The sequence below is a fragment of the Durio zibethinus genome, chromosome 6 (genome assembly GCF_047325235.1).
Source record: "Durio zibethinus cultivar Kanyao isolate XHJ-2024 chromosome 6, ASM4732523v1, whole genome shotgun sequence".
NCBI lineage: Eukaryota > Viridiplantae > Streptophyta > Magnoliopsida > Malvales > Malvaceae > Durio > Durio zibethinus.
In genome coordinates, this window is record NC_143167.1 from 7,669,490 (window position 1) to 7,683,576 (window position 14,087).

Here is a 14,087-nt window from a genome sequence, read left to right on the forward strand (position 1 = left end):
AAGTGGACTTCTTTAGTCACCACATGTATAAATGCTTTACACTCGAAAACTTTCAAATGAGAATTTGAAGCATATCTTCTTGTTCACACTCTTTCTAGAATGACAAAGCCTAAAGAAACTAATGGTAATCTATTAAGCAAATAACAAGTTATGTTGACTGCTCATCTCAAAATGGTTTTGGTAATTTTGTTATCTTCAACATATATGTAACATTTTTCATAATAGTGTAATTCATCCTTTTAGCTACACCATTATGCTACAGTGTTTCAAGTTCTATCATCTCATGCTTGATTCCATGCTTTAACTAGTACTCTTCAAAAGTCTTTAGATGTGTATTCCCCACAATTATCAGTTCGAATATACTTTAAAGGTAACACTATCATCATTTCTACCATAGCATGGAATTTTTGAAAAAATTATAATACCTGACTTTTATTTTTTAATATATACACTCAAGTCTTACGTAAAGCATCATTAACAAAAGTAACAAAATACTTGTTACTACCTAATAACTCAACCTCAATGGGACCATATATATCAAAATGAATTAATTTCAATATGTTTTCTTTTTTTTTAGAACACTTACGAAAAGAAACTTTACGATGCTTGCCAAACAAATAACGATCACATAAACCGAAAAACCTACCTTTGGTCAAAGGAATGAGATACTGCTTTACTAAAACCTGTAACCTTTTCTCACTTATATGTGCTAGCCTTCTGTGCCATAAATTTGCTTAAACATCATCCTCAACGACATTTATCTGATTGTCATTCAATTGCATCTATGTCCTATACATTATATAGCGTAGTTTTTCTCTTGCAACTATTATATATTCTTTGAGAAGCTTCCACTATCCATTCTTTTATCAACTTTTATATCCTTCCTAATCAAGGATATTAATAGTAAGTAAGTTTATTCTCATATCCATAATGTATTTGACATCTCTCAAAGTCAATATATAGCTCATATTAGTTTGTATAATAATATCACAAATCCTAATAATCTGTAATACACTATTGTTTTTCATCTTGATGTAACCAAAGTCTTCTGTTTTATAAGTTGTAAACAATTTTTTCTTAGGAACATAATGATATGTTGCTCTTTTGTCAACTATCTACTCAATGCTGGGATCACTAACGTGATTATAATCACTATGTATACAAATCAAAGTAACTAAATCACTATCTGAATTTACTGTTATAATATTTCATCATTTTAACTCTTACCTTTCTCATCTTTTTATTTTTTCTTTAAGATTTTACAGTATCGCTTTATATGACATGCTTTACCATAATAGAAACAATTTACTTTATCTCTAGATTTCGATCTATGTTTAGACTTATTATGTCCTTTTGAGTTTTGACCTCTGTTAATGTTTTTACCCCTATTCTCTATGACAGAAGCTTGATTCTCAGGGTCTAAATCTTTTCATCTTACTTTTTCATTAAGCATACTGTCTTTTATTATCTCCAATGTTATCTTGTAATCAGAAACTGAATTAAGAATAGTCACAATTAGAGTATTTTAACTATCTGAAAATGAACCCAAAAGAAGTAATACATTTATTTCATTATCCATCTTAAGCTCCATAATAGTAATCTAATTAAATATATCTTGAAAATTACTCAAGTACTTTATAATCAATTGTTCATCCCTGCACTGTAAAGTTATAAACTTTTTAACAAGCATAACTTTATTCATACATGTTTTTCTCTCATACAATGCTTTCAAATAATGTGGGCATCTATCTCTTAGGCTATATGATGGAACACGCAAATATCAATTCATTTTTTTATTGTAGCCAATCTTTTCCTTCTTAACTTCTTTCAACTTTCATCTTTCATTTTTCATATCTATTGGTTTAACTTAATCACCCAATACTGATTTATACAAATCTTTACAGTATAAATGATCATCCATAATAAGCATCTAAATTGAATAATTTGATGCTGTCAATTTTATTATAAAACTTGTATTACCCTTCATAATCTTAAACAGAATTTACTTCTGTCATGAATTATTTTTGTATGATGTATCAAAAATAACCCTCGTTCTAATATCACTTGTTAGGCTTGAAGCAATAAATACAACAATACATAAGCAATATATTGTAATAAACCCATAACAATAGACAACAATCAATAATTAACAACCAACAACACAAAACAAATAAAGCACACTAAGATTTATGTGGTCAACCCTCCAGTGTAAAGGAAAAAAATCACAGACCGTAAAAAAAATCTCTACTATCAAATAATAGATATACAAAGTTTTTCTTTAGCTAAAATTAAAGCTAATCAACAACTAGCTAGACAATTGAAGAAATATCACTAAATAGGAAACTCAACAAATACACCATGAATTTGTTCTTAGAGAGCTTCAAATCCAATTTGCACCATTCAGAATGTAAAACTCTAAATCATAAACTTATTGATAAAGTTTCAGCTCAATCAGACCATGAATCGACTTTCGTTTAACCAATTTTTTCTTCTCTATTTTCTCTCTATTTTTTGGCTTCCTTTTTTTACCCTTTTCAATGCCACTCTATTTCTCTATTTCTTTTAACGCCAAAAATTGCCCCATTTTATATAGAAGGCTTTATTTCATAGTCAAAGGTAAGAAGGCTTTAGGCCTTTTAATTGCCAAAACTAATGGGGTTAGATCCTATATTTCTAATAATAGCTAGGTCAATCTAGAGTCTAATTTACTCAATTATTTTAAAACTATTTCAAACTAAATCAATCAAACCAAGATATCCATGTATTATAACAAGGCTTTTTCATGCATATTTTTTAGCTACTATAGCTAGCAACTATGGGATCCAATTCCATTTTTATCTAAGATTGGAGATATTAAAAGGGTTTGCAAAAGAGAAAAGTTTTTTTTTTTTTCACATTCCGATAAAGATAACAAAAAAATGTAAAGTCGATAAAAATCTTGCTTCAATAGTATAAGACAAGTTGTTTTCAATATAAAGTTACGACTATGATTTTCATTTGGAGATAACAATTTTTAATATAAAAAAGTAAAAAATTTAGAAGATAATAAATTATTACTTTTTATTATATAATTTAATATCATATATAATATATGAAAAAATCCAATTATATTTATGTTTGTCGTGTTAAAATCTTGAAAGATCAGTTATATGACAATCATGATATTATCAATGGGAGAAAACAAAATTATTTCTCTAACAATTGGTATCAAAGCTTCAACTTTTAATATAAATTTTAATATTCTTTCGAGTTTCTAATAAAAAATGAAAAATTTACAATTGAGAATCTAAAATTATTATGCTAAAAAATAAGAGTGAACATAGACAACAAATTTGTGCATTCCATTTGAAATTTAGACAAAGGGCATTTTCTAAACAAGTTCTTTCTCCGAACTAACTATACAACTAACTTTAAAGCGATTTGACCTATAACATAATCAATATTGCTTGAGTGAATTTTTTTTTTTTTGTGTAGAAAAAAGTATTGATTTCCCAAAAATGACATTTTCTGGCTTATGTTTTGGATACTAATATTTTGAAAAATAAAATTTGCTCATATACATTGTTTCATGTTCTTTAATTAGTTTAGAGGTTCTTTCTTAAATAACTTTTTTCTTTCTCCAAATTTTTTTTGGTCATTATACATCAAACAATGAAAAATGTAAAAGAAGTTAGCTTAGGGGATGTTTGGTATTGTTGTGAGTTTTATATTTTTAAAAATCTTGTTTTATTTTATTTTCATTTTATTAAAATTGGAAAAACATTTGAAAATTTTATTTTTATTGCAAAAACACTAAAAAAGGATCACAATAAAAAGTGATTGAGTACATGGTTTATGAATTGTCATAGGTTCAAATCCAAGTTTTGGTTGTTTTGATGATTATTTTTCAATATTTTGTTATTAAAACTGATATTATTCACTCACGTGTACTGTTAACCCGTGTTGTAAAAGTAATCGAAATGTTTTCAAAATATTGAAAACATAATTTTTTTTTTCACTTCCAACAATTTCTAAAATTTTATTTTCAATTTTTTATTTTTAAAACAAAAACAACCTACAAAACATAATTTTGTTTCCAATTTCCAAAAAAGATGAAATCAGAAACATAAAACACAAAATAAAAATATCTCAAAATAACCACTTAATTTCTCAAAGCATTAAACATTTTAAAAAAGTTTGATGAGAAAACAATTTTAATGACTCTTTCTATGACTTTGGAGTACAAACAAATAGATGTTTCTCTGTTTTTCTTTTTCTTTTGATAACAAGAGGTTGAAAGTTAGAAGAATAAAGAGATTTTTTTGTTAGGAAAGTTTAAGTTAAGTACGCTATCTCATTTTTGAGTTAAAACATACAGCAAACTTTAGTGAATATTCACATTAGACTTATAAATCACTCATAAAAAATATTATTAGTTGCAAGAATTGAATTTAGATCTTATAAGCAAAATATTTTATCTTTATCAACTCAACTAATTCTGTTGACATAGAAAGGTGTTCACAAATTGAAAAATTAAATCAAGATTTTGTTAAGCATCCAATCTAAAAAACAATTGATATTAGATGTAAAAGTTTGATTTTAATATAAGACTACAAAAAATCTAGGATTTAATAGATGTCGAATAATAATCACTTTAATATTTGATATAGTTGGGACTATCATGTGACATTATGTGTAAGTAAAACTATTACATGACAAACTTATAAAAAGTATTAGGCAATAAAAAAAACAAAATCTAGATTTTAATACTATATTAAACATTTAATATAAAATCAATTGATAATAAATGAAAATATTTAATATGGTATCGGAGCTTAAACTTTTTCTTATGCTTGAATTTGTTATACTTTTTTACCTATTATTGCATTTGGCGTGATGAGATTTGTTAAAATGATAATATTTCAGATTTTTTAAATCTTGAATTACTTGTGATTTTATATTTAACTTGAATTTTTTTATTTATTATTAACAATTTTAAATTAGATATTTGACATAATTTACATTTTAATGTATATATTTTATTACGTGTGTGCTAGACAAAATAATAGTAAAAAGTTTTGCAGAAAAAGATTCTATATCTCATTACTTTAAAGTTTACATATCCTTGTGCGGTTATAGGAAAATGTAATCAAAACTTGTGCCAAATGCATTTATATATATATATATATATATATATATTTATAAAAGAAAAGTCAAATCGTTTGAACCTTTTTTAATTCAACATTTTTTTACTACTCAAATTGCAAATACAATATTAATTTATGAATTTATTTGTATGGTTCATAGTTGTGAAACTTTACTAGACCATATATGAAATTTTGATTTAGATATATAGTATTGTTCATCTAAAAGTATTTTTTTTAATTTGAAGTTATAATGATTAAATTTTAATTATTAAAATTAAAAATTTAACACTGATTGATAGATTATACTATCGTTGGACACAATGATAAATTTTAATATTCGATTTTGAAGAATCAATTAATATTATGTTTTAACCTAATTTTATAAAATGTATTTAACCATATTTATTAATTAAAATATATATGTATAAAAAAGTACATTAATAAAAGTAAGTTTAGAATATGACACCCGTTTAAAAATAATGTTACTTTTAAATTAATAGTAGAATTACTAATTACATAATCTTTCAATGAAATATAAAAATTTTCTTTATTTTTTTATAGTTTAAATCGAAAATAAAAAAAATGCACAAATAAGCATAATTCAATCATTAAAAAAATTATACAAACAAGAAAAATAAATATACTTTTAAAAATGAAGTTGAAAATTTTGAAATTGAAAATCAATGGAATTTTTTTTTCTGACATTTAAAGTGATTTTGATCTGAATTTTATGTTGAAAATATTGCAAAATAACATAAGATAGAGATTTGAAGTAATTAAAAGTCAAATATGATATGAACCGAAAAATTTGTAATTAGCTAAAAAAAAAAAATTTCGCGTAATCTATTAATAAAGTATTGGATTATATATTCCAATAAATAAGATTCAATTTTTTTTCACAAGCAAATACATTTAATACTTGATTAAAGACTTAGTATTATTAAGAAATCTAAAAAGTTAAAATCAGTGATTATAATTTAAAATAAATAACAAAATTCTTAATTTTAAAAATTTCTAAATAACAATTAGTGGATATAATAAAAGACGAATAATAATATAATTTTAACATTTTTAAATTGCAAGACACAATGTAACAAAAAGAAAATTGTAAGGCACAAAATTAAATTACGAAATTATAAAAAATATTGATATTTTTAGTTGAAGAGAATCATTTAGAATTTATTTAACCAAACACACATACATAATAAAAAATTTCAAAATTTTGGGAAATCAAAACCCCTCAAACATATTTTACGATCTGTCTCTGATGGACCCTTAATTTATGCTTCTTGCAAATGGAATAATTTTTTACTATTTTTTTTATTGAACTAGTAAAACTTATGGTATATGTATGTGTTTTTGTGCATAATAAATTCTCTCTTTAAGAAAAAAAAATTAAACCAAATAATATAACTTAAAAAAAAAGGATATCCTCAAAATGTAAAATACTAGCCAGTTAGCTAGCAGTGGATTTTATAGGCGCGTTGAGTAGCGGTGGATCTTGACGTATATTTTTGGAGGGCCAATTATACTAATACTTTATCTCTTTTTTTTTTTTTTTTAAATTCAATCACATATATATATATATTAATAAAAAATAAGCACAAAATATATTAATAAAATCAAGCATATAAATTGTACAATAAAAATATTACTATGATAGTATAGTTTTTCAATGACATAGAAAATTTTTTTTGTAGTTTAAAATTGAAATAAAATAGTATAAATAAATCAATTTTTAATAATTTTTTTATAAAAAAAGAAAAATAAATATAATTTTAAAAGAATGAAGTTGAAATTTTAAGATTAGAAGCTGTGATTTTTTTCCTATTTTTTTAAAAAAGGTTAGACTCTGATTTAAAAAAAAAAAAAAGATTTTAGGATAGTATTAAATAGAGATCCAAAATAAAATTAAATGAAACAATTAAAATCACATGAAAACGAGAATTGAAGTTAGAAAGAAATAAAAATCATATAATTATGACTTTGTTGAAAATTAGAGTCTTATTGAGAAAACTAAAAAAATAATTTGATTTTTGTTAAATTCACATAATTGTAATTTAAAACTTATGACAAATTTCTTAATTTTAAAGATTTTAAAGTAATTATTAATTGATTGGTATAACAAATAGACAAATAGTAATATCATTTTAATCCCTCTTTAATGATAATAGTACATAAAATTAAATTATAAAACCATAAAAATAATAATTTTAATTTGAAGAAAAAATATATACGCATGCTAAAAATTTTAGAACTTTAGGGGAAATCAATACATCTTTAAGTTCTAATAACACAATCCTTCACAACATATATGTTAGGTATTTAAAAATTTTGAGGGGGCCAAGGCCCCTCAAGTTTCAACAAGAAGCTGCCCTGACGTGGAGGTTGAGATACTGATTGACTCTGAAAAGCAGGGTGACGCATGTGAGTAAGAGTCATTTAATTTTTGAGTAGAAGGCTACAACTAGCCAGCCTACATGACCTCTCACCTCAGATCATATCACCAAATTATTAAATCCATAAACAAAAATAACATAACTATAGCTAGGTCAATCTAAAGTCTAATTTACTCAATTATTTTAATACTATTTCAAACTAAGTCAATCAAATCAAGATATCCAGATATTATAACAAAGCTTTTTCATGCATCTTTTCTAGCAGCTATGGCTAGCAACTATGGGATCCAATTCCACTTTTATCTAAGATTGGAGATATTAAAAGGGTTAGTGAAAGAGAAAAGTTGTTTTTTTTTTTTTTTTTCACATTCTAATGAAGATAACAAAAAAAAGGTAAAGCTGACAAAAATCTTACTTCAATAGTGTAAAACGAGTTGTTTTCAATAGAAAGTTATAGCTCTGATTTTCATTTCGAGATAACAAATTTTATCATAAAAAAGTAAAATTTTAGAAGATAGTAAATTATTACTTTTTATTATATAATTTAATATCACATATAATATAAAAAAAAATCCAATTACATTTATGTTTGTCATGTTAAAATCTTGAAAGATCAGTTTTATCACAATCATGATATTATCAGTGGAAGAAAACAAAACTTTCTCTAACAATTAATATCAAAGCTTGAATTTTTAATATAAATTTTAATATTCTTTCGAGTTTCTAATAAAAAGAATAATCTACATCTTTAAAAAAATTAAAAAATTACAATTGAGAATATAAAATTATATATGCTCAAAGATGAGGGTGATCATAAATAGCAAATTTGTCCTATCCATTTGAAGTTCAGACAAGGGCATGTTTTAAACAAGTTCTTTCTTCGGACCAACCATATAACTGAATTTAAAGCAATTTGGCCTAAAACATAATCAACACTAATACATAAATAGGAATATGTAATCAAATAATATTTCGGATTCGGTTGTGTCAAATGGTTTGAATTGGAAGTGAGAGACATAAATAATGGTTGTGTGTGTAGCAAACTTTGAACACAAAAATTTCATGTTATTCAAATTAAAGCCTATCATTTCCTTTTAAACTTTTATGACTAGAGTAGTTATGAATAAACAACTTGGGATTGAAAATTTGTTCAGAAATCAAAACCGAAAAAATCAATGACAAATAAGAGAAACATGAGTTGAGTTTTGTGGCTTGAAATTGGGTTAACCATATTCCAATTGAGCGCTTAGCAATATAATTTGAAATTAATTGGTAGAAAATAAAGGGATTCAATTTGAAAATAAGATTATAAAAAATTATATATTTATTAAATATAAGATGATATCATTTTAATAAATCCTCTCACACATAAACAGATATGAAAAAAGTTTATCACGTGATAAATTTGAAAAGAACAACCAAAGAAAATATTGGTTCTGATAATATATTAAGTATTTAACTTAAAATCAATTGACTGTAAGTGAAACAAGCCCATATCACATGTAAGCAGAAATAGATAGCCTAACACGTAAAAGATTTGAAAAGAGTAATAGAAGAAAATTCTAACTCTAATATCATATTAAGCATCAATCTTAAAACAAATTGACAGAAATTGAAAGAGTCCAACTTAAATATAAAACTACAAAAAACTAGATATTTATTAAATTTGAAATAACGTCACTTTAACAATAATAAACCATAATCAAATCATATATCTTGTTCAAACATTATATCTCTACCCCAGTCATTTACATTAAAACTTAATATTCATATATATGTGTTTACACAACAATTTAAAAATAAAAAATTATAATTATTAAGATTTAAATTTTCAATTTGTGAAATATTTGTTAGAACTTGAAGTTTAGAAAAACATGGGAAATAGAAAAAGTCTTCAAGGCATGTAATGGTGCTTTTCCTTAAGGTTTTCTCTCTACCACTTGGTTAATTGATATGCTAAAGAGTTATTGATAATAAACTTTAAAGATATAATAAAACTTAATGATTGATTGTATTTTACATTAACAAAATCAATCCATTGAACCTTAACTGACATAAAAATATAATTGTATGACTTGACTATAAAAAACTTATAATGGGGCTTTTTCTAGCTTTTATTTGATATGTAGAATATTTCTACAAGATATTTTTTATTTTGTATCTTCAAAAAAGAAAAAAATTCTATTTATAATTAAATAGAAGTCTCTTTGTACATATATAATTATCCATATAACTGTTTATTTATATAAACACCATTCTTTTAAAGAAATATGTCTTTTAAAGAAAAAGAAATGTAATTATTAGTAAATATGAAGGGACATAACTTTTAGTAATAATTATGTGTATCATCTCTCATAGTAAAAATCTATATAAATCAACCAATTAAGTTAAAAACTTTATTTTAACCTTTTCCAGCCAACAAAACTTTTACCCAATCAAAGTCGACAACTAAAATTTTTAGTAAAACTTGCCAAAGCGTGCCGATGTCGGTCTAAGCCCACGTGGTTTTACTACTTAGTAAGCAAGTACAATTCTTATTCAAGTATTTGTTTCTAAAGCTTTCTCACCGCCTCTTCTGAATCATTACTCTTAATTAGTTTCTTCGTCTACCATCTCTTTGACTTCTTTAAGCTTTCCAAAACGTTTTTTTTTCAAGAATTAAAAGAAAAACCAGTCGTTTACATATCAATTGAGTATTATATATTTAAGATCGCCATGGATATTGTGAAACAAATAGCTACCCGGCAAGCAAAAACCCTGAACAGGTTAAGCAACTGGGGACTTTACTCAACTTTCGATGGTTCTTACGATCCAAGAACTACTTTCTCAGAGAAGTTGGACGATGAACAACTTGAGTTCATCAAGTGTGAAACCATGACAACAAGGCTTGCCATGTCAAGGGCTCGCCAGACCAACCGAGATTATGAATCAACGTTAATGGAAGTTCAGTTAGAGGTTGGGATTGAGCTGGCTAAAATCTTGGCTGAAACTATTGATCCTGCTTTTTCTGGAACTAATGCTGTGAAAATTGAAGAAGATGGACAAGTTTGTGGGATTTGTCAAGAAGATATGGAGAAAGGAGAGGAAGCTAGAACCATGATTTGCTGCAGCCATAAGTTCCATGGTTTTTGTATTTTCGAGTGGGTTAAGAGGAAAACCAATTGTCCTTTATGTAGATGTGAGATGCTGACTAGGAAATACTTTGAGTTTTAGAATTTTTAGTTTTAAAAGAGGTTATATTGGATTCTTTGAAAATTTTTATGCTTTTGTTGAATGAAGGAATTTATTAATATTGTTGCTTTTTAACAAGTTTTAATAATAGAGAAAAGATGTATGAAACAATTCTGCAATAGCAGTATATAATTATTTTATTCGAATTATGCCATATAGTTGTATTATTAAAAAAATCGGTTATTTTTCATACGTTACTTCTAATAATTAAACGGTGAATATTAATTTTAATAAATCATTTAATTATTTAATAACAAATAAATTTTTTAAATAATATAATTATATGATATGATTTAAATGAAAAGTATATATGTTAATATCATGTATCTGTATTAGACAATCTTTTCTTTTAGAAATAATTCTTTTGATAATAATTTTATTATTATTATGACATGAACGAGGCTTTGAAAATTTAGATCTTTAAATTAAATCAATTTATGAATCCCATTAGATTGTATTTGAATTGGATCTAAGAATATTAATAAACCTCAAATTTGTCTAAATCCGATACAAAATATAAGTCTCCTTTATTGTGTAGGCTTGACTTATTTTTAAAAGGAGCTGTCTATGTCTGCTAAAGTTGAAAATTGTTTAATTTTTCAAATAAAAATATAAAAAAAAATTTATAATAAATATTAACTATATTAAAATAAATAATTAATAAAATAAAACTTAAAAAATGAGCTTGTTAATTTAAAGTGATGTTTAGGTGAGACTGAAAACATGCAAATATAAAATATTAATGTATATATATTATTTAATTATTTATTCATTTTCATATAGTATAATTACAGATATTAAATATTCTTAAATAACCAGATCAAATTTAAGCTTCAAATACAATAATTTTTATATTTTATAAGTATTTGACATAAATAAATATGATATGCAAGCTGCTATGTAAGATGTTGGTTATTCAGAGTTGGCATAAGATTTGATTCACCAAAATTCATGACGACTTTCCTTCACAAAGCATTTAATTAACTAAATAATCCAAAAAGATTTTGTACGCATATCAACAGTAGAACATTATTCAAGGACAGAATACAATAAACAAAAATGCTGTCCGTGCCCAATGTTCTTAGCAGTGCTTTCCAGTTAGTAAGATGGAAGACAATCTTTTTCCCAGATGTACAAAAGCAACTATACAACGTTATACGTGTCTCAAGGACTCCAGACAGCCTCTCTACAAAGAACAATCCATCAACCATAAGTGTCGTTAACCCGAGGAAGAACTAGTTTCTGCAGTTTCATCCTCGCTGAAGCTAGATGGTACATCCATGGAAGATCTAGATGACATATAAAACAGTTCAAAGGTTGACAACTATATAAATGCAATAAAGATTGAAACCAAGATACATAATTATCCCTTGCTATACCTACAGTTTTTATACAATGGTTGCCCGGTAAACCATGGAAATGCACAGACATAACTTTTATGGAAGTGACAGTTACTCTATTGTCATTTGCTCATTAAGCAAATAGACAATACAAGACTTACACTGATTAAAGAGAAGCAAAATGGAAGACTTAATTAATATGAATTACCAAATTAATACTTCACGTAATAGGCTGTTGTTCGTGAGTGTTTTATTATCCCATATTAGTTTAGTTTTCAGCTAAAGCTGTACTTCCAAATCCAGAATTTTATTTAAGCTATGAACCTTGCTTTATTTTCCTCAGACACCAAGATTTTGTAGATTACAAGGTTTGTTGTGGCCCTCTATTTATGTTGGGTCTCAACCTACTAAAACTTGGTTTTAGGCCAGTAGGATGCTTAACCCAGACAATTGTATTGTGTTTTCCTCATCACTTGAAAGGCGCTCACGCAGACACATAAATGTTGCTCCAATAGCCAATCATATGGCCAGAGGTACCAATCAAAGCAACACTATTTAATGATTTGTAAAGTTAATCTCATAAACTAATAACCAAAGCAAAGCACCACCAAAATATTTCCTAAGGAAGAGCACAAACAAGAGTGAACATGCATTACAGCCATACACAATAATTACGAACATACATGTGTGATAGATGCCTATGTGTACAAACATGCAAGATCGCAATAAATACACAAGCAGAATCTCATTGGCATGTGCACATGCCAATAGATAAAACAGGAAGGGGGGCAAAAATAAATAAAATACTGACCCTTTAGTCGGATTTGCAACAGAGGCAATCTGGCATGTGATGCATTTGCCACAAAATCTTGCAGAGGAAATTCAACATTGACTCGTTTAGCAACCTTAAAATATGAAAGAGGGGTTTCAAAAGCAAAACATTAATTCATTGGACATGGTATGCATGCTTGACTGGAAGCAACTAAAGCTTCAACTTACTCTCAGTTCATTTGTTGGATCAGTTTTAACTCTGACTGGGTACCCGGTTTTTAGCTCATTCGCCACCAAGTTTCTCCACCTGCATGAATGTGAAACACATGATTTTCTAGCCAAAACATTTGCAACTGCCACTTCTGAATGAAAAAGCATGCGAGCAGAAATATAACCCAATAATGACACCTTTGACATCCTTGCAGAGGGCCCTCTCTCAGGTCCCACGAACTCACTGCACCGATGTATCAAATTTGAAGTTCTAGAGTGGTTTTCATTCTTTGGTGCCTTATAGGTATGATTATCATCGTCATGCAACCAAGGCTTTTCTTGTTCATTAGCAATTTTCTCACCATAGGAGCCAGGATGGTTAGAAAGAGAATCTGATCCTATCCTTTCAACGGAAAGCTTAGAGCTCATCCTACCTCTTTTGCAGTCACAGACTGCAGTTTTTTCAGAGGAACCTTTACAGCTATTTAACGAAGAGTTCTGGCGAGGGAAAGGGTTGGAACAAAGAACAGAAGACTTGTATTTTAATTGATGGTGAGATTTCCTTTCCTGTCTTTCAGACCCATTCACCATATTAAATTTTGCACCCTCCATACAAGAATCCCGAGAACTCATCTTGGAATTATATCCTTTATTTATCTACAGGGGCATTAAACAGAAAAAGACAATCATAAGAAAATCACTTTGAATAACTTATTCTTAAAAAGAAAGATGATCATCTTTTTAAATATGATTTCCATTATAACTGATGTCAATATAGCTTCTAATTGGAAGAATTACAGTGACTTCCATGTACCCAAGAATAACGGACACTTGAGGATCACAGAAGATAAAAGATCCAACCAAAGCCTTCAGGCTACAATGCCAAAAGCTCCAGCTGGAAATGGTTGTATCGCTATTCAACTAAAGATCCATTTACAGGCGGATCTCTGAAAGATTTCTCCGCAAGGATAGAGGATTCCTCTACCTTCCAAAGAAATTTTTGGAGAATT

At 26.7% G+C, this 14,087-nt stretch overlaps 2 protein-coding genes across 3 annotated transcripts; one reads left to right on the forward strand and one right to left on the reverse strand.

Moving 5' to 3' along the window:
- Positions 1-10,114: 10,114 nt before the first annotated feature.
- On the forward strand, positions 10,115-10,817 carry LOC111284289 (E3 ubiquitin-protein ligase ATL9-like). The gene has a single exon (XM_022873003.2). The coding sequence runs from the start codon at positions 10,241-10,243 to the stop codon at positions 10,736-10,738; it is 498 nt and encodes a 165-aa protein (XP_022728738.1). The 5' UTR covers positions 10,115-10,240; the 3' UTR covers positions 10,739-10,817.
- Positions 10,818-11,696: 879 nt separating this feature from the next.
- LOC111286765 (uncharacterized) lies at positions 11,697-13,769 on the reverse strand. 2 transcript variants are annotated; one of them, XM_089762041.1, is made up of 3 exons: positions 13,096-13,769; positions 12,908-13,001; positions 11,697-12,045 (listed from the first exon to the last, which is right to left on the reverse strand). In XM_089762041.1, the coding sequence occupies exons 1-3, from the start codon at positions 13,708-13,710 to the stop codon at positions 11,960-11,962; spliced, it is 795 nt and encodes a 264-aa protein (XP_089618167.1). In that variant the 5' UTR covers positions 13,711-13,769; the 3' UTR covers positions 11,697-11,959. The 2 variants fall into 2 exon arrangements, with proteins under 2 accessions (XP_089618167.1, XP_022732687.1); XM_022876952.2 differs by lacking the exon at positions 11,697-12,045 and having other exon boundaries at positions 12,705-13,001.
- Positions 13,770-14,087: the final 318 nt, after the last annotated feature.